Genomic DNA, 22,292 nt, shown 5'->3' with positions numbered 1-22,292 from the left:
TTATATCGTATGGGAATAATAATGTACCCTTGTACTTAGTGTATGACTATATGGGGGGATTTGAAAACACATATCGCATGTCCCGTGCACGTGGATATTCTTACTGTTGCACTACGTAGAAAAATGATTCTATTTGGTGTACAAGTAGTAATAGAACACGGAAGAAACTGAGATCACGCTGTATTCTCACTCCATGTTGGAGTGTAAATACAACATGTTCTGGGTTTGTTGTGTGTTCTATTACCACTTATACATGATATAGAATCATTTTTGTAGGTAGTGCAACAGTAAGATGTATCCTCGTGCACGGGAGATGAGAAGTAGCTGTTCTTAACTATTATCTTTAGTTATTCACGTGATCACATCCTTTGTGGTCAACAACCCAAAACTATCTGTTTGGCCACCTACCAACCCCCACCTTTCGTTAACCAGCTACAGTTTAGTTTTCATTAGCTTGTTAAGAATGCAGTTTTTCCACCCCAATAGTCAGGAAGCAAGAAAAGAGATTATTCAACTTAGTCTTTTCCACATTCGTAAACCGCGTTCATTTAAAGATTTCCTTATGTAGAAGAAAAAGAATAAAAAGACCATAAATGACCTAAAAGTTACCTTAAAATATTAAAAAATGACCTGAAATTTCAAAACGGCAAAAAGTGACCAAAAGTTGACTCTAAAAAACTATATTTTTAGAACCCATAGCTGATGGATAACGTTTTTATTTGAACTTGCCTTGTCCTATGCGTAACAGAAAAAAGTTGACTTGTCAACAAGATCCGGGCCCTGTTGATCAATAAATCGGAACGAAAGGCGATACGAAATTAATAATAAATAATAACTATTATTATGTCATTTCTTGGTGACTCAAGGTGTATGTGAAAACGTAATTTTTACTTTAACTATTAGTTCTGGAACAGTGAGAATACTATAACAGTATTTATGCTTCCTTCTATGCATTGCAGAAAATCTTCTAATTACTTATTACCTGGATACACTGCCAGTTACGTTCCTCCACTAAAAATTAACATCTCAGAAAGCTCCATTTGCTAATGAGCACAAATCTTAGCCTCATCCTAAATCATTTCGGATTATTAATGAAAGCAAAGAAGATATTCTATCGTCGTTGTCCAAAACTATATTCGGTTTTACTATTGCAGTATATGTGTTTCTAAATAAGGCGCATTAAACACATTAATCCTAATCCGCTTAGGAATATAATTCGCGATAATCTTACACACTGGATATCTCAATGAACATTTTACCTAATAAGAACTTCAATACGGAACGTGCCAATGCAATAACGATTTACTTATACAAACAATGGAGTATAAATTCTCTAAAATTATACTTACAATTTTATAAAGTAGCACGCTACTTACATACTGTGTATTTGTTCGCGTTTCCTCCCTTTTCTAACATTATCAACAACTATTTCTTTCATGGACAGAATCTACGAAACGTAAAGCTTACCATATGGTTTTTAAAAAGCACACAAAAGCACATACAGAATGAAAATAGCCACACTTATACTAAAAGTTAAGTAAACAAATAACAGTAAAATTCTGAGGAATTCTTTTATAAATGTTAATTCATACAGGTATTTCTGAGATTCCTGAAATTATTCATGCAATTGTAAAGTATACATAGGCGCAGATCAAGTAATTGTCCGCCGTTATGTAGTAGGTAAATGAAATCTTTGAGTTTTACGTCCCACGCTTATGCCGGTTAGGCTAAAGGAGACGGTGATTATGAGAAATGAATGAAATGGTGGAATGAAGAAAGTGGGAGGAAACGGGAGAACCCCGAGAAAACCCACGAGCACGGTGTTTGTCCACCACAAAGTCCACACGGCGCGAGCTGGGATCGAACCCGGGACCCCAAGCACCGGAGGTAAACGCTCTACCACTGAGCCACCGCGCCCCCTTATGTAGTAGGTAAATTATACATCAAAAACACAAACAAAAATGGAAAAAGCAACAAAATATATAATAAAGTAACAAATCACCAATTCACATGTTTGTGCAGGTCTACTTTAATCACTTCAAATGAAAAGAGCTTTATACCAGAAATATTATATCTGAATCCTTTCTTCTTAAAATTATGCAACCTTTAATATGAGGTCCGTTGCAAAGCAAATTAGTAGAAATTTAATGTAACGGTAAATTACTCCGTTACAAAGTAAAACCAGAGCTGAGTGGCAAAATCCAATTTATTCGTTCAAGCACTACACCTGTGGTTTTTCAAATATAATACTGCAAGAGAAACGTTATGAATCAGTATTGTGTTTATCATATTATAGTCTTTATCTAGCATTCCTTTTTTCGTTCCAGGAAGTAGAACTAGAAATATTTTTTTCAAGTTATTAATAAGTATTGTTTCATTTTCTAATCAGTAGTCGTTTCTTCAGACCAATTGTACCAAGTCAGCAGGTAAGTTCCATATCGTTCTGAGAGTAATTTGGAAAGAAATTCTTACTAATTGCTTAATTGAAATGTTGAAACATGAGGCAGATGAGAGTAATACATTCTTGAGGTTAGCTGACATAGCTCACCGCCCAATATTTGATGTTAATGAATCGAAAACTTCTCGTAAAGTTTTCTTGCAAAAAAAAAAAAAAAAAAAAAAAAAAAAAAAAAAAAAAAAAAAAAAACTGAACAGACCTGAAATTTCAAATGAATTTCAAATATTACTGAACCTAGTAAGTTAACTATGAAGAAACAATTAAAGATTCTGTGTTAGTTTGGTACCTAAATGTTCTGGATCAAACTTTCAACTATTTAGATTTTGTAAGGTCATTTACTAAACAATAACCAAACCAGAGTACTCTATCACTAAGACCTAATTATTCTACAGAATAGACGCAATTATGAATTTATATATATTACTAATTCCATATATTTATATATTACCTATTTATATGTATAGGAATGCAGGGAGTAGCAGCATAGATTATTACAATTAACCTATTTTTAATCTACACAAATCAAGAAAAATAATAATAGTAATAATTAACAAGGAGTCCGAACGAATAAATAGGTAAAATGTTTATGTTCAAGCACTAGCAGTTATTTTGCAAACATATATAAATACATAAAAATATGCTTATGACACATACTCTTCAAATTGGTACTTCAGGAACAGCTTCACGGCAAACTTTTTTATCAGAGCTTCTTGTACCTGAGCCACCCATTCGATATCAGTGTAAGATAAATTCAATTCCACGATAAAATCTATTGCACTGGACTTCGAAAATAAACACTGGTGATGACGGTAATGATCTGCTTCTTCAGATATTAATCTCCTTCTATTAAGAAAGAAAAAAGAACACTAATACTGTTTTGTCTGTAAAGATACAGATATAAACATTAAACTAATACTTAAGAAAAAATAAAACTTAGCACTTATTCAGTCTTATTTGTAATCTAATTTTATTCTTGCCAATTTACAGGTTGATTATCAGGAGGGAGCGAACTGTTGTAAAGTATTAAAAGATTGATATCAAAGTTACAGTGATATGGACATTACATTGATAATGGTAATTTACTATTTAAACGCCTTGTGACTGATAATTCCGAGACAGAGAAATATCGACATAAATTGAAGACTCGCTGTAGAAAACAATGTAAGTGCCAAAAACAATAGTTACTGTAACAGTAGAGATAAAATATAGTAAATTGTGCCCAAGCGTCACAAAATAGAAAATATTATTGCTTAGAAATACAACCTAACATATAACGAAGTGAATATATGTATGAAAATCTAACTAAGGCATAAACGTACTAAAAATAAATAAAATAAGTGAACCAATTGCAAGGTGGAACTTACATTGTTTTCTACGGCGAGTCATCAATTTTTGTTGAGTAATTCCTTGTAAGTTGTAATCTAGCAGAAATAAACCACAGACGACTATCCTTCCTAGTGTATTCCTTTGACATATCATCAGGTCATTCAATTGTTCAAGCACGGTGACCGTTTTCTTCATTGTCAGCGTTATAGTTGTCTTTCGGGTGATTGAAAACGAAGGGTCAAGATTTTCGAAAGGGAGTGACGATGAGGTAGTGGTGATAATAAGTTGTTGTGCGAAAGTTCGTTGGAAAACTAAATTCTCTAAAAGCCCAAGCATAGGTGTTGTGACTAACCACTGACAAAGTTCATGACCCGCCACCCATTTCTCCAACGTTATAATGGTGATGAATTAAGTCAAGTAGACAGAACGTCAAACCTTTCTCCTTCGTCGCTCCGAGCATTAGAAACTATCATCCTTTTAGCACAAAGAGTGTTGTGATTTCCTTGGGGAGTCCTTGGCCATATTTTCAGCCTGTGCCATTTCATCTTTTTTATCTCGTCAGTTAATCATCAGATACGGAAGAAAAATAACTGGACGATAATTTCTTCAATCACAGGTATTGTGTTTGAACAACCTAACCTTTCTTCTACCTTTTATAAGTATTCTGGTTTTATTAATGCAATCTAGGACCCAGCATTTGTTAAAAATCCTAGGATGGAAGTGTTAAACACCTTCCCCAAGTACACTCCTACTGTTAAATGATCTGAGCTTTCTGTTTAACTCACCCGTAACTGAACACAATGTTTCTTCGAACTGATCAACTAGGTAATGTGTAAAACGCCAAAGGAACTCCCTAATGTACATCAGTTTTGTGTTTCAAATACTTACGATCCCAATTATGAGTAATTTTCATGAGTATACTACTCGTTGAAAACCCTTAAGTTTTACGTCCCACGGTTTTGCCGGTTAGGCTAAAGGAGACAGTGCTTATGAGAAATAAATGAAATGGTGGAATGAAGAAAGTGGGAGGAAACGGGAGAACCCAGAGAAAACCCACGAGCATGAGGTTCTCTCGTTTACACTTGAGGTTCTATGACTGGATAGTTGGCTGGGTGAATTCCTCATAACAGATTCTAGGAAGTTGTTAATAATAATAATAATAATAATAATAATAATAATAATAATAATAATAATAATAATAATAATAATAATAAAGAAACGTCCTTTAAAGCTGTCCAACTCTTACTGATATTACTCAAAAGTACATTTAATTGAGTAAGAAAATTTTCAACAGTAACTGCCTTAATTTACTGTTAATTAATAATATAACATTTTATCAAAAATAATTATAATATTAGCAATAGAAAGATATATTTTTAGGAGAATAATGTGCAGCACAGTGCATATCCTCGAAAGTTTCTGTTTTTTTTATTTGCAGTTTAAGGACCCGTTTTACCCTTGAGGACGTGAAGTGTGAATCTACAATTTAATGTAAAAATCCGAACAGACGAGTTTCCACGACCACTAAAGCTGAAACGAGTTTTAAGGACGGGCAACATCAGTAAAAAAGCAGTACTGTATGTTCAGGAAGATCATTCGGCATATTTTGTGTAATATCTGTTAACTCTATTAAAACAAATGTACATTTCGCTCATTCCTATTAAGCACATTGAAGTAAGTCCACTGTCTCTTTACTCATTTTTAAACGAAGAAGAACGAACAATTTACAAATTAAGTGTACATTAATGAACAAAACCCGTCCAGGACCCAATTATAATTTCATTAGAGGAATATGTGACATGTAGTCACAAAATTTCTTTATTTTTCTTAAAAAAGTAATCATTCGATGAGAAGCTCCTATATTCTTTGGAAATCAAACTGTAAGTAGCAAATATTTCGCTATTCGGATAATTGATGGCACTGTCTCCGCTGCTTAGTGTGTCGTTGAGGGGACCACGTCCCTCCCCTCCTAAGCCGTGGTGTGGAATGTTCGCTTCGGTCGTTTTATACCCAAACTGAAATCTATAAGTGGAACATATGGAGCCTGTAAGAGAGAGATGAGTGCCGTTTAGTGCATTTTACCTTGAAGAACGAAAAGTGGTATTACTTCGCAGTATGGATAGGCTTGACTGATTTAAATAGGAAAAGTAAGAAATGGAGTGTTTTGAATAGCACTTTTGTTTTGATTATTATACCTTTTGTCTTTTTTTTAATAGATTTTTCATGAGTTATAAAGTAAGTTAAATAAGTAAGCTTTGCATTTAACTCAATTTGTTCACTAATAATAGTAGCCCCTTTTAATCGTTACAAAACTTAATATTAATTAAATTAACTAACTTTTCCTGCTAATTAAATAGAGTGTTCCTTTTCTTGCTTTTAACATTATAGAGAAATAACGAGAAAGAAGGGAAGTTAAAATATGTGTATAAAATTTACATTGAATGTATGTTGCGACTTGTCTTTCCTTTCTTGTTTAGTGTTTTGTTTTAAAAAACTTGCATTAAAAAGGGGAAGTTAATTAGTGAATTAAAGATTTGCTTTAAAAGTGATTATTAACTAGTAACTGGAACTGTTGTGTTAATAGGGAACGTTAAATAATGATTAAATGAGTTGTATGAAAGGTAGGAAGTTAAAGGTCTAAGAACTTAAACTTGAATAGTTTCAAATCATTACTGGTTTAAATGTTCAAAAATTAGAAATTTTGATTAATAAAATTGCGTAAATTAAAAATTAGTAAATTATTGCAATAAATCTTAAAAGGAATAAGTGTTGAATGCTTAGTTAGTCAAGTGGTCCGCTACGATCTCCAGAAAACTGAAGCAAATGAGCTTTGAGGATTGGTAAGTAGGCTGTTTTTCATTCTAAAGTAGTGAAATAAATCTTGATATAATATATATTGCACTTTGAGAGAGTGTGAGTGTGAATAAAAATTAAAAATCCCATAAGTTGAAGTTAAAACAAAATTAAAATCAATCTTATTTGATTAAAATCCTTTTTCTAAAGTATATTAAATCCTGGCTTTTCATGGATTACGAATATTGGGATAGTGTTAAATTTACTAACTTACAATTTTATATTTTTCCCTTGACGGAACTTCTACCTAAAACGTATATTCTATTTATGAAAGAAAAATTAAACCTCTCCTCTTACAAATTTGTTATCAAATTACTGAAATTAAAATCCCGGAAAGAGAATTTGTGTGCTCGTTTTCATTTCAAGAAATAATTAATACCTAAAATATTGAACTATTTTGTGCAGTGCGCATGTGTGAGAGTGGTGTATGGAGGAGTAGTATGGAATTTTATGCAAATTTCATTACAACAATTTTTCTGAATGCGGTATGTTGATCTCGAGACATTTAGGAATATGTAAGATTGATGAAGTTTTTTTTTCCTCCATATTATTCTCTTTAACAAGTTGCGAGGAAAATAAGTTTTCTAAATTGGGGTTTGATAATTTATTAAAAAACTTAAATGTATTAGTAAAACAGGCGAGTCCTCATACGACAAATACTACTGACAACTGGCACTGACACAGAAGTTAACTGATATTTTCTCGCTCTCTCTGGCATATATTATAATCAACTATCCATACCTTCCAGAGACACAAACTGGAAATTTACTTTCCACGGTCAAATTTACAGTTTTCACTTATGATAATAGGACAGACAGGAAAGGCTATGACCAACATACTTAGCAAGATATCAAATACCTCCAACTTTCACCTTCATTAATCATGACGGGGCAGAAGGAGCAAGGTCTTCTTTCTCCGGAAGCCGAATTGTGACTGGACAAGGTAGCATTCAAAACCACATCCAAGCCAGGGGCGTCGCTAAGGGGAGAATAAGGGGGAAGCTTCCCCCCAAAGTCATAAATTTCTTAACAACTTGGCAAATTAAAATACTTAGTTGGCAATTTGCAGAATGCCGTTGTTCAATTGACTTAACCCTTTATTTGGCACTGTTGCTCTCAAGCAACATCGCATTATATTGCGTTATCCGCACGAATTATAATTTCAGTGATCATTTAATTGGCATTATTGCTTTCATACAATATTCATATACATGATTTGCGGGTCGCTTGTTTAGATATTTCTAATCTTCATCAACAGGGGACAGTCCAATTTCGTATTGTAGAAGCTTTATCTCCTACCTTCCGCGAAAGTTCTTTTTTTATTTATTTTTTTAATTGTGGTTTATTGCTCTGTAGGAAGATATTTCAACAAAACTGCTGCTAATTACTGAAAATATTCTTATGATATTTGACCATAATAGGGCAATGCTGCTCAGTAACAACATATAAGACATATTATATGGCAATATTGCTTTGAAATAAACATTCTTTATTTTGTAACCAAAGTTCAAAATACTTTAAAAATTACGAAATTATGATCAGGAAGATATGGTTCAACCATAAAAGCAAACTAAATATTTTAATGGTAATGCTATCAATGCTTGTCAATTACGGTATTGGTGTAACATTTTCTTAGGTACCCAGTTACTGTAAATTATTATTAGTTCTTTTATAGACTTGGCATAAATTTTATGTAGTTTCCTATCTTAAAATAAATTGATATATTCGTTTAAAGCTTCTTTACTCGTTGCAAGTAATCACACTTCACTTTTACTCATTTGATATTCCTAAACTTTTCGAAGAATCTTTAATGAAAAATCGGAAATTGTACCACTGACAAAAGCAGAATAGAGGTAGCGTGCAAAATTAAAACAAAGACAGACAGAAGAAGCTTTCGGTGTCAGGCAGAGCATTGATACAAGAGCGTATACAAAACAACAGGCAGATTGTGGAGATTAATGAGAGAATAATAAGAATTAATATTAATAAAATAAGAACAAGTCTGTGACTGGTCAGTATAAACTTTTTACTATATATAGTATGTAAATTTGACAAATTTAAGAGTTTTTTTTTCTAATAGCAAAATGTTATAGGGAAGTAGACTTTGATATCAGAGTGAATATACGACGTATTGTGTAACCGTATCTGCTTTGTGTGTGAACAAACCTTTCGCTTTGAAACAAAAGGTAATCATAATAATACAGAAAACAACAATAACTTTTTTCAGTTCTGTTTTGCAGTAAAACTTTCTATTTACAGGGCTTTTCGAGTAGGGAGAACTGAACAAAATGTGTTTTGGGAATGGTATCACAGTAGGTTTCTGAGAGTGTTGTTCGGTGGGGGAAAGTTACAATGGATGAGTCAAGCAGTGCCGTGCCGAGGGGGAGAGCGGGCAACGGTCCCGGGCGTCGATGTAAGGGGGCGCAAATTTCGGGAGGAAATTGCATGTGCACATGTATAAAATGGAAGGAAAAAAGTTATTAAAAGTGCTCAAAATCAACGAAAATCAAGGTTTAATTTTGAAAATTTTATTACACTTCGCACCAACCATGGTGGCGCTTCGCGACTGGTCTGTCGATCTCACTCATATGTACATGGGCGCCATCCTATACTCTCGCCCCGGACGCTAAGTTACCACGATACGGCACTGGAGTGAAGTCATTTCGTCGCTTCTGCTGTGAACCTAAGTGCAAGATTCCAAAAATCACATTTTGGGGGGGAGGGGGGCCAACAATACGTCTGCTGGGTGAAAGCATAGACCGGTGTGTGTTTCACTTCATTTTTATACAAATATGTTGCCTTTCCTACCTTATTTTTAATCCCATGGTGCTTCTTTCGGAAAGTTAAACAAAAATTGCAATTCTTACTTTCTTTATAGTATTTGTAAGTCAAAGCATTGCGTAACCATTGTATTTTACTTAGGTAGCTCACAGGACCGCAACTAGGAAAAGCAAACGAGGCACATGCCCAGGGCGCATGGTTGGAAGGGCGCATAAAAGGGAGGTTATATTTTAGTATTTTTCCTGTCAGTATTTAATACATTTCATCAGTGTGTGAAATCATGAAATCGAAGTGGGAGGAATTATTTTGCAAAGTTCTGACATTATTTCACTGTATTATCCCCCAGTAAGGATTTAGTGGGGGGAAATTTTGTCAAAAAATATTTAATGGGGGATTTCTCTGTTCCCCAAGGATTTTGCACCCTGCTTTTCATCATAAATTTCACTATTTCAATTCGATAATAAATGATTAATTTAATGTGGAATAAACTCTCATACATTAAAATATGTATTATAGTGCATTTTTCTCTTCTCTAACCACGTACATTATTTATTTTGGTAGAAAATCATTCTACAAAGACATTCTCTCAGGTTTTCATCCCCTTCTCTGTCAGAGCTTTGTTCCGCACCCTACTCAAAAAGCTCCGGCGTTTTACCAAACGTCCTTAAAATATGAAGTAGATGAGTTAAGGAAGTATTTGTGTGCAGGTTAGCCTGATCTCTCACTGAAGTTCTCAACTGATGTTTATGTAAATTAGATCCCTACATCACAAGCAGTAAATATAGCCTATCTTATTCTACGTTTTTTAATGCATTTCTACAACAGATTATAGCTTTAGAGGTTCTCATGAGTATTGGTTGGCGGGGATTACCCAACCTAGCCATAAGTTGTCAAATTATCAGTTGTGCATCGTGGGTGATGATAATGATCCTGAGTTGAGGTGTAAAATTGGACTCGATAGGGAAACAATGGCTGTTCGTATTCGTATCTCAGACGGGGCATAGAATGGGACGAATATGAAAATAAGGTTGCTGTAATGGTTTTCCACGGGGTTGGTAAAAGTGAGATTAAGATTTTCGAAACACTTGGCTTTTTTTTAAAAAAAATCAAGACTTGGCAATTTCAAGTTTTATCCCCCCCACCCCCCAATCTTGTAATGCTCGCTACGCCGCTGATCCAAGCAGAGGTTGCTAAGAGTTCCTATGGACTAGGTTGCCATTTAAAACTGACAATTGTTAAGTATAATGCGACATCCCTCATATCAGAAGCAATATTCTAGGAGTTGGAAGAAGAAATACAGAAAATCAACTGGGACATGAACGAATTAAGGAAAGTAAAAAGAAAAGAAGAAAAACTAATCGAATTAAAAAGTGCCTCTACAGTCAAGTACCACGGCTCGTTATCAAACTCTAATAAAATTACAAACTATAAGCGATTCAGCATAGAAGATAAAGTAGAAGAATTCTACAAAAAAAAAAAGTGCAGTTGAAAAACAAAAAAGAAAAGAAAAAAAAGAAAAGAACTACGTAAAGATTATCATGGGACGCTTCAACCTCAGAATAAGAAGTAAAAGTCGACCAAAAGTTAATAGGAAATTTTGGAAATGGCGAATGCCGAAAGTGGAAATTTTCTAGTAGAATTTGCCGAAGCCAAGAAAACGTACGTTATAAATGTCTTTTTCAAAAAAGAAAAAAAGAAAAAGAAAATAGAGAAAAAAGAAAAAGAAAGAAAAAAGAAACCTAAGAAAATAGACTTTCAATAGCAACAGTTAAGTAGAAAAACAAGCGAAGTTAACACTACCATGTCGAACAGAAGATAACAAACGAAGTGGGCCATCGAGTGATAAGGTATAAACTGCATCAAAATCAAACAAAGTTTTTCCACGAGCAGACTAATGCATTTCAACTAACTGGAACTGATTACTTTTTTTCTTTTTTGTATAAGACAAGAATATAGACATTTGAAAAGTTACAGGAATATCAAAAAACATTTTGATGGATACACTTACGAAGATAGGAAGTACTACGATGAGAAGAATAAAAAGAGAATCTCTGAAAAATGCCCTCTGATGAAGAAAAGAAAAATGGCGATTAATAGTGATATTGCGACATTCAAAATAGAATATGTGGAGCTTTGCTATGCAATACAGAAATGAATTACAGAATACATACGAAAGTTTAACAGCAACATCGTAAGAGAACCAATTGGAAACTATATGAGCTTAAGAAGGCAAATTAGAGTCTAAGAGATGGACCGAAGCAGATTGTAGCACTGTGAAAAGAGAATGGCACAACCATTAAAACCGCAAAGAAATACTGAAGAATATTCAACTGCTCTAAGAAGTTATATTCAAGCAATGAACAAGAGAAGGTGAAGGGGAAACAAGATATCCTCGTGGTGCACGCTATAAGAAGTATAAAACAACGAAAGCCACCAGAAGATTCCGTAAGAAGACATATTACAAGAAGATAGCAAAAAGTGGAAAAAGTTACTAGTCTATAAAATACTAGACTAAATGTTTATGAAGTAATCGTTTCCAGGTCTCATGATCAGATTGCTGTATAAGAAAGAACATAAATACGACCTACTCAATTGCAGACCTATAAATCTCCCTGCAATTTATAGGTTTACGGAAATATTTAAGCTCCGATTAGAAACACAGGACTTCGATCAATCAAGAGACCAGGCCGGGTTTAGAAGTGGTTAGCAGAGTAAATCATACGCAGCTTGTAAGATAATTGACAGGAAGATCAAACGAATATGAATCATCATGTGCTGCGTTCAATGAGTACGAAAAGACGTTATTAACACTCCTAAGTCAAGTGCTGTTGTAGGAGGTTTATATCTAGGAACAAGACAGTATACATTTAACTCTTTAGGTGTACCAAGATTATAAGCAGAGAGAGGGGGCCAAGGTGAATTATTTCCTACAATTGTTTCAACAATTGTACTTCAGTCTGTGTTTCGATCTCTCAACTGAAAGAATTTACAAATAAATGTAAATGGGGAACCGCAATAACGCCTATCTTCGTTTTGTTGATGACATAGTCTTCTTTGCAAACAATAACGAATTCCTGCAGGATGTGACAGTAAAGCTTTCAAGAGCAAAGAAGTGTGGTTGAAAATTAATATGGAAATTGTGTAAATGATGTTCAACACGTTTACAAGGAAGTCAGAAATTGAAGTTGAAAATAAGGAATAAGAAACAGTTAATACCTACTTCTATCTAGGATAGACGATGCAATCTGCATGGAAAGTACTAACGCTAAAACAACGGCATCAATCTTTTTTGGCATTTAGACATAGAACTCCCTTTAATTTCGTTAGGAAACCGCAATAACTATTTTCGTTCGCTGATCATCCAGGACGATCTCTGACCTTCATTTGTGTGCATCAGCCTTTCTCATCCTTTTCCACACTGCGGCTCCCATGCAATATATATGGTTAGTATTTATATTTCTTCAACATGTTAGTTAGTATGTGTGTATGTGTATTACATACTGTGTGTGTATATATATATATATATATATATATACGAGGGCTGGAAAGAAAAAGTGGCAACACTGTCCCATCTCCGCACAAGAAATTTTGAGCGAGCTGCAGTTGGCAAGGCAACACTTGTAGCGGGTGGGTGGAGCTATACAACGCGGGTGGTGGCGCTAGTGTAGGCGCGGCAGTGATCGTAGTGAAGTGCGTTGAATGCAGGTTGGCAAAGCACACCGCTCTAAAGATGATGTTTTCCAAGTTAGAACAACGTTCATGGATAAAGATCGAAGTGACCCGCGGTAAAAACGCCACGGAATGTCACTCCGGACTACGTGAAGCATGCGGGAATGACGCATTCCCGTATCGGACTGTGGCACGTTGGGTAGCAGCGTTTCGTGCAGGACGTGGCAGTGTGCAACATGAACCAGGTGGAGGACGCCATGCGTCGACAACGGAGTCACTGAATTGATGCAATCGTTGCTGCATGTGGACAGGAGATGGACTGCAAGGGAATTGACGAACGAGGTAGGAACATCCCATACCACAGTGTTGAATGTGTTGCACAATGTTCTTGGGTATAGCAAAATTGCATCCCGGTGGGTAGCGCACCACCTTACAGACGTTCAGAAATGGCTGAGATACGCCCTCGCCGGTGATCATTTGACACGGTACAGACGGGAAGGTCGTGCGTTCCTGGACAGGATTATCGCACTTGACGAAACATTGGCGCGCTCGTATGAGCCAGAACTGAAGCGCCAATCAAATGAATGGCGCAACCCATCATCTCCCCGACCAAGAAGCTGCGTCAGGAACCTGGGAATGTGAAGGTAATGCTGATAGTGGCATACGATGTGCAGTGTACTACCGTCAATGCAGTGTACTACCGCAGGTTTCTGGAAGAACATCGTCCTGCACTCCACAGGAAACGACCCAACTTCATCAGGGATCCACCCATTGCTTTGCATGACAACGCCCGTTGTCACAACGCAGGTGTTGTGAGGGACCTGTTGGCATGGTGGGGGTGGGAGATTCTAGAACACCCACCCTATTCACCGGACATGAGTCCATGTGACTTTCATCTGTTCCCTTTGATAAAAGAACCACTGCGAGGGATGCCATACTTCGAGCTATAGGGCACTCTCTTGCAGACACCATCAAAGAAGGCACCGCTGCTGGTATCCTGCGACTTTCCCACATCTGGCAACGGGTGCAACATGCTCCAGGGGATTACATTGAAGGCTTGTAGAAGTTTCATGATTGTCCAATAAAGGGTTCGTGAATGATTTGTCTATTGCCACTTTTTTCTTTCCAGCCTTCGTATATATATATATATGGGTGTGGATGTGAGTGTTTTTATTTTTCTTTGCAGTGGTATAATCACGTTAGTGGTATTGTGTCTACTTTGTAATCGGGTGGTCCTAGATTTCATATCTAGGGCCGGACACTTTGACTAAGATTTTGCAAATATATAAATAAATCCAGTACGTAAACAAAACTAAACCACAATAGCCTATCCATCAGGTATAGAAAAAAGTATTTTTCTGGAAAAAACAAAATCTATTAACTTCAACATGTTAACATGATAATAAGTGTATGACTCATCGAGGTACACAACTTCAGTCAATGTTGGAGTAGCCTATTGATAACTTCTTGTAGGTCGAATATCACTTCTCACGCAAATTGACTTATTATTATTATTTATTCGATCATTTAACTTAAAATAGTGCATTTCTCACCACTGTCTGTGCCTTTCTCAGATTGGTTTGCGGACCCCTGGGTCCGCGGACCTCAGGTTGGGAGAGGCTTGTGTACATCAACTGCTACCATTTTGTTTCTAGCGTTCGTCACGTGTGATTATATATATATTCTTCCTGATTATATATAAGCTGATTCAGGTGTGATTATATATGAGCTTTCGTGTTCGCATCGCGAGTGATGTAAGCTAATTACTTTTAGACCAGTATGTCTTAGAAGGTGTTAAAGCCTAGTGACATCGAGCAGGTGATTGCTATGAATAAAAAAAATAGATAACTGTCCCCCCTAAAAAAAGAAAAGAAAGAAAAATAAAAAAGAAAGAAAGAAAGAAAATGCTTCGAGTAAATTAAACAACCTTAACATGCAGTTAATAAATTGATAACATTAGAATCAAAATATTAACTACATAACTGAAGGTTAGTGTAGATTATAATTATTAACTACCATAAAGACCTATTGCTTCTTGTGTATTAAGAATGTAAACGCTCTTTTTACTTCATAGCATCTTTAACTCAATAATGCGCAAGCTTTTGCTACCGTGCAATCAGGTTATATGTTTCTTTTTGTACAGCTGTCCAGTTATCTTAAAATTTCAAAGAAAATGTAGAACTAAGTTACTGAAGCTCTTCTATTCTACTGTGTTAGTGTTCTATATATGCCAGAAAAAAAAAATCTCTTGGAGAAATAACAGGAAAATTTTCTTGGTGAAAGAAAAACATTGCAACTAACCGCATTGGTAAGAATAAAATAGTATATTTTTAGTATAAAACCAGTTTCGTAAATATCATATTCATATTATTATCGTAGCCTCATACCACACAGGACTATATCTGTATTACTCTCCTCTGTCCGTGTCGTACCGCTGTGTAACTCATCAAGATCAGAAATACATAACTAATAGGTAATGGTAATGCGTCACGTTATCGTTTGATTTCGTGAATACTAAAAATTGTTATTAATGTATTTTCTCTACGTTTTCATGTGGTATTCAAATCGATTTCAGTATATCACCAGTGTACTGAATGCTGTCTTAGTTTATTTAGTAACATTTTGAGAACTGAAACACTGTAATATTTGGTAAAAATCACTGAAATTTTGTACCACGCAAATATCCAGAGGGAAACATCATTTTACATTCTCCAAAATATCACCAGATTAACAGTGTTGCCAACTCAATATAAATTTATATTTTATTTAAATGACACTACGTCAGGTTACTGCATATTTTAAATTTACATGTTTAACAAAAATTTACAATATTACATTTATTATTCACTATTGCAAACAAAGGACGCTATAATATCACAAATATCCAAATTTTGAAGGCTTCTACTACAGAAAGAAGGCAAGTGGCAATCCAAACCGAAAGTATCTCAGCGTCAAATACCGTGCTTATGGTATAACTTATTTCTAACCAGTAGGTACAATGTTAGAAAGAACTGAAAATTTAATTACTTTGAAAAGATTACAATATTACTAGAATGTGTAAAACAACATCCCCCTCTAATACAAAGTCGCAGCTATTGTTGTTTGTTGGCTTCGAAGTTATAAGGGCGTTTTAAGATAAATGGTTCACCCTGTATATAGAACAGCACTGCAAGATTTTTTTTTTTTAAATACACTTATAATTCGGACGAATTTTGCCGACCTCTACACATATACCATGAAAATATAATTTAAAATTATCATACCTAACTTCTATACTGGTCTTCCCACATGTGAATAATGTACCTTCTTTACCCATTCTGACTGGACTACTCATGTGTACATGAGATAGTGATACTTCATCACCTACATTTAAACTGTGTGCATTTACATCACACATACAGTGCGAGAATACTAAAAAGAAGTCCACTTTGTCATTTAATACATATAGACCAAAATAACTCCTACTGTCATCCGTGATAACTCCCTGGAAAAGATACATAAAACAAAATTTTAAAAAAATGGCATACTGAACAGTACTATAGCGCAATCATCTTCAAACTAATACACATTTTCATCTTTAATTTACAAGCACCTAATAAGATCTCTTACGTAAAATGAGAACATGTTAAACAAGAGTATAAAAACATCCTTCGAAATAAATACACACTTCTGAATTCTACATATTCTCTTGATTTTTTAGATAAAAAAAAAAAAAAAAAAAAAAAAAGATTGCAACTCAGGATGTTTTATTAGTGGTCATAGAATTTGAAGACGCCAGCAACTTAACACAGGAATGGATTAAAGCCACTCGTCTAATGTCACAAACTCAACATAGTTACAGATAGCGACGATTTGATTTGAAGTTTTTTCCCTCACACCTAAGGGGGGAGGGTCATTTGCATCAACCTAATATAACTACAATAGACTCTCGCCTATCTAGTCTAGTTAAAAATAATTTTCATAATAATATATATATATATATATATATATATATATATATATATATATATATATATATATATATATACAGTATATTTGAACGATTTACTTCAGCTTCAACGACTTAACAAAAATGAATTGAAATTTTTCAGTTTAACGTTCGACGATTATACTCTTTAGGTTAAGGGAGATGATGATCAAGACAAATAAATAATGATGAAATAATTGGTGGAATGAGAAAGTAGGAGGAAACGCGAGTACCCCGAGATGTTTCCACCACATACTTACTTGGCCGGGGATCGAACCAGGGATCCCACGCACCAGAAGTAAGCACTCTAATACTGAGCCACCGTGCTTCCCAACGCCTTAACAAAAACGCGACTTTGCCCAAGAGAAGCTGTCATCTATCAAGGACTTTTTCAAACACTAAAAACTAAGTTTTGACTCTTTTTTTTTTTTTTTCTTGGGTCTAGTTTTCTGAATAAGATACATTTATCAATGAACAGTAAAATAAGTTTAAGTCATATTTTCTAAGAATTAAGCTACGTTTGACATTAATATATCTTTTCTTCAAAAATTTTTAAAATGTACAGCACAGTACATAACAAATATTTATGAAGTACTGGCGTAAGAGGTCATAATTTATAAGTACGAGCAGGTTTTGGTTTAAATGGTGTGTTTTTAATGGTATGGATGAGGCAAGAAGTGATAATTATCGAACTCCAGCCTAACTGGCTTTACTGTTATCTGGCCTGCCTTTCCGCCACATTAGGCCGGATAGTCGTAGTCTACTGTATTCTTTATTTTGTTAATGGTCAACAATTAAAATACGAACAACAACGATAATGCTGACAAATACATTTTTTTTTTTAAATTTCGTGTAAACAATAAACAGATTTGATCCCAGAAAATGGGATATAATGAGAACAATGACTCCTCCTACCTAGTTATACGAATAGAAAAGACACCCCAAATTGTTAGTGTAATGATGCAATAAGAACCACTGATCTTTTATTTCTTAATGCAATATGATTATGAAGTTTGGAACAATTTAATTAACTCACTCCATAGACATCGTGGACAAGGCCCCTCTCGGTTAAACAAATTCTTGCCTTAAATAAAGGTGAACTAAATAAAGACCTAATCCCTTATCTACATTGTTTATAAACATGACCATATGTAAAATTAAAACAAAAGGACCGTTATTGTAACTTCAACCTCTAGTGGGATAAAGGACTTAATACATATAAAATATATTTATTATGAAACATAAAGTAAATCCCGACTGACTAATCAAGCCTAGGATTTGTGACGAAAGGTAGCATTAAGAAAGGATTTTTGGAAATTCACGTGGAAAATGGGTGAATAAGGGTTACAATTATTATTTTAAAAAATGTCCCTATCTATGAATCCCTTAAGGTCAGATACATGAAATCTGGTGTTTGAACTTTTCATTTAAAATAATTAAACACGCGTTTCTGTGTCTCAATGTTTCGTTTTGTTGCACCAATGCATGTATGCGAACATTCACATTCCACCTGGCAAATGCCTGATTGCGATAGTTTTCTACAAGCTAATCCTTGCAGCCTGCTATTTTTTTTCCTAAAATACCGGGTGATTTTGTGGAAGCACAGTGTATTATTCTTTATAGTAATTTTGTGTTCTGTAATTGTTTACTACTTCCCAGTCTTTAGAATTAGAATGCTGAATAAGCGTTGAACTCTATTACTCCTGATAACCTTAAAATTGCGATCTTGTCTGGAAGAATGGTGAATATTATATGCCTTGCTCAACGTATTCTCTGAGAGGAAACCTAGTACGTTAAAAAAAATTAATCAAAAAATACCCTGAGTGGTCGGACAATTGGACATTTTAATACTCGTAATACAGAGAAAAAAAAACTGTCGATGTGAATCTTAAACATGGAGAAGATAAGATAGTTTTCTCTCCAAATTGGTCAATGTCGTACATCCAAGGATGTAACAGATGCATGAAATATCAACAACTATATACAAAAATACGAATACGTTACCTGGATACTGAATATTTATTGTGTATATCCAGAAAACTTTATATATATATATATATATATATATATATATATATATATATATATAACATGAACACTTGCACGCAATAAGTACGATATTAAGATTATGGGTGAGTAAAGCACTTAATATTTTATCACTATTATTATGCTCTTTCGCGGGTATTCTCAAACTTAATCATTTAAATAATGATATTTATTTCACAAGGGGAAGTATAATTCAGAAGGTCACTGGCGTAGGGGGATTGGTAATTATCCAAGACTACGGTGAATACCACTCCTTGCGGCTCCTTGCCCTCCAAGTGGCTGGACTAACAGCCCGACAGCGATTTGACTCCATGCAGCTGTACTCGGCAAACAACGTAAGAAACGATTCAATTTCTACCGCAATGAAAAACCATTAACCGACGATTCAGCACATCTTTACTATATTATATGTATCAAAGACAAACGCTGAACATTATTGAGTTATATTGTCCAATGAAGAACGGTTTAACGAGGCTTCTATATCAACGAAGACGCGAGAGCACACGTCCCTGAGAAATACAAAATTTCTTGATATCTTTGACCTGTCCGGCGTTATAAGTAATTACTTTATTAATAAGAAAAGAGGACAAGCCCTTAATAATACTCGGGCAGTTAGCTTCAACATTGGCACTATCAGCATCTTTATCTTTAATTACAAAATATCGGATTACATGCATTATGATACTTGTTTTTTCCACATTATCAAAATCTTGAGATTTTGTCTCGTTCTCGTCTGCTTTGGGTTTTAAGCAAGAAGATGGACCCGAGTTCATAGTTTTAATAGCCATAAAAAGTTAGTATTAAATATATATTTACAGAGAAAATGTGTGTGAACGCTGCAACTTGACACCGGGGCGCTTGCGAGAAGAACTTACGCTACTTCCTTAGTTATCCAATAAGCACACCTTTACCGTAGGATCAGCGTGGGACCGACGTGGTAAGGGGAAAGGGGTTGCAAGAAATCATTCCCATCGACAGAAACGCATGGCCCTGGAAAAAGAAGAAATGGAACAAAAAGGAGCAGCCTGTCGACTCCCTAAAAGACTTCACTGGCCCACAAGAGAACAAATTGTGCGGATGTTTTTCTTTTTGTACTTTTATTTTTTAATTTTTTATGTTTTAATATTTTCTTCTATATTTTTTTTTATATTTTCAAAAACTTCGATACCGGATAACACAAATCACTGGACGCACACAACAGCATGCCGGTATGGGTGCACGTCTACCTTAGAAGACGTCCACGGGCCACCATTACCCAAAACACCCGCCAACCGCCCGCGAGTCCAGTAGCGGTATTCGCGGCTGAGAGGGTAAACAAGAACATGCGGATGAGGAGTGAAACACGAATGAGAAATAAAGCCGCCCTCTCAGCTCCACCCCTCCTCAATGATGACGGTCCGCTACATGGAGGGGCATACAAATTAAGAGGTGATAGTACATAGACTTATGGAGAAGAAGTGGTACAAATAAAAAACTGAGGGAAAGTTTGACAGAATGAACAGGCAAAACTATTGTTAGTCATACTTAATTCAAAGAATTTATGATTTAAAGTATAAAAACTAATTCAATGACAGTATGAAGAACGTTAAAAAAAATGAACCCAACATTAAAATTTATTTTAAATTAATAAATAGCGTTGCACATTAGTTAATTGAAAGGCATTAGAATCTTGTGCCATCAATGGATTGGAGCTTTCTGGGTATGCGCTTTACTGTCCTTTCTAATTTTTCCTGTTCAGAAGTGGTAAATATTTATGAAACTGATTTATTGGTATTATTAGAAAGGTATTGAATTAGTCATTGGGTGTTCAGTGTACACGTTTCAAAACTTAACTAATAAAAAAAAATTAAATTATATGTCAAATTTACTGAGCCAAACATATTCAATAAAGAATTTCACATTTCAAACTAATTTCAGGTAGTAAATTGTAATAAAGAAATTATGTTCTCATATTACAAGTTTATAACTCACTAAATGGTCATAAAAATTTGGGACTTATTACTCATATCAAAATTATTTTTACAATACGGTAAATTGGATTCTGATTATATAGTAAATTTTGCGCGGAGAAATTAATCGTTACTTAAAAATCGTTATTATTATTTTCCTGCATTGAAATGTATATTATACTAAAATCTAAAATTGATATTAAGTAAACTAAATTTAATTTGCCTGTTTGAGTGATATTTCCTGCATTCATCAGCAAAATTTAATGGAATGAATGAGAAAGAATCAGGTGTTGCATATTAAATATCTATCTCTTGATTTTTTAAGGTTTGCTGCTCTAAATTTCACGGGTTCACAATCACTCGCAATTGCTAGTTTTTTTTTTTTTTTTTTTTTTGTTGTTGTTGTTGTTTTTTTTTTTAATGCAATTTATTATCTTCAGCCATATAGTATCCGCGATATCGAAAAGTTACCCTTCTATTAAACCAAGTCAAATAAAACCTTTATTAATTTAATGTTTGCCTGTTCGGTTTGACAAAATATATGAAATATTTTAAATTAGAGTGTTATTTGAATTTCGAACCAAAGCCTATATTGTAATTCTTTGGATTAAGTTCTGATTTCTTAAGACTAACTTTTTTTGGTCAAAGTAAAATAAGCTACAGCCCTACACTTTAAAGTGTAAGTTGAGCCGTTACAGTGCGTTCGATGCCCTTCTATCGGAAATTAAATTCGAGTTCTCCTCCACCAAAGGAACGCGGACTAGAAACTAAGTCAGCGATAAGCGCTATTTACTGATTAATATAATATTTCTTGTTTGCTAATAAACTCCAACTGATCAAAGTAGTATATATAATCTTAATATATATATATATATACTGCTTTGGTCAGTTAGAGTTTTATTAGTAATCTTGATTTAAATACTTATGTGTAGTCTTAAGAAATAAATTTCTTTATTTGGAGTTTAATATTCCATTTCAGTACTGAGGCTATAATATAAAACGAGACATATATTTGTATTGTATCCATAGTATTTTATGTTACATTTAATATTATAATAGTATAAATTAAGAAAAGATTATTTCAATATTTTTTGTTCACTTACTACCAAATAATCTGATTTCAAAAATAAAATGAAGCTATCATGAAATGAAACTTGTAATTTAGTGAATATTTCATTTTTCATTTTCGATCTGGGTTATTCTTATGAGAGACGTATTGTCGCTGTAGATACTTAAAAAAGAAA

General features: G+C 34.4%; 1 protein-coding gene across 5 annotated transcripts in view; it reads right to left on the bottom strand.

The window, feature by feature from the left end:
- LOC145666615 (uncharacterized) overlaps nt 1-22,292 on the bottom strand; it is a 117,271-nt gene that overhangs the window by 60,056 nt on the left and 34,923 nt on the right. For all 5 annotated transcript variants that reach the window (XM_081734047.1, XM_081734050.1, XM_081734049.1 and 2 more), the window contains 2 exons: nt 16,350-16,570; nt 3,113-3,301 (listed from right to left, as the gene is read on the bottom strand). In XM_081734047.1, coding sequence (XP_081590173.1) covers nt 3,113-3,301; nt 16,350-16,570 — 410 coding nt within the window. The remainder of the gene's footprint in view (nt 1-3,112; nt 3,302-16,349; nt 16,571-22,292) is intronic.

The sequence above is a fragment of the Thermobia domestica genome, chromosome 12 (genome assembly GCF_964235325.1).
Source record: "Thermobia domestica chromosome 12, izTheDome1.hap1.1, whole genome shotgun sequence".
Lineage (NCBI taxonomy): Eukaryota > Metazoa > Arthropoda > Insecta > Zygentoma > Lepismatidae > Thermobia > Thermobia domestica.
The sequence above is the reverse complement of the archived record's forward strand: the minus strand, read 5'-3'. Positions and strand labels throughout refer to the sequence as shown.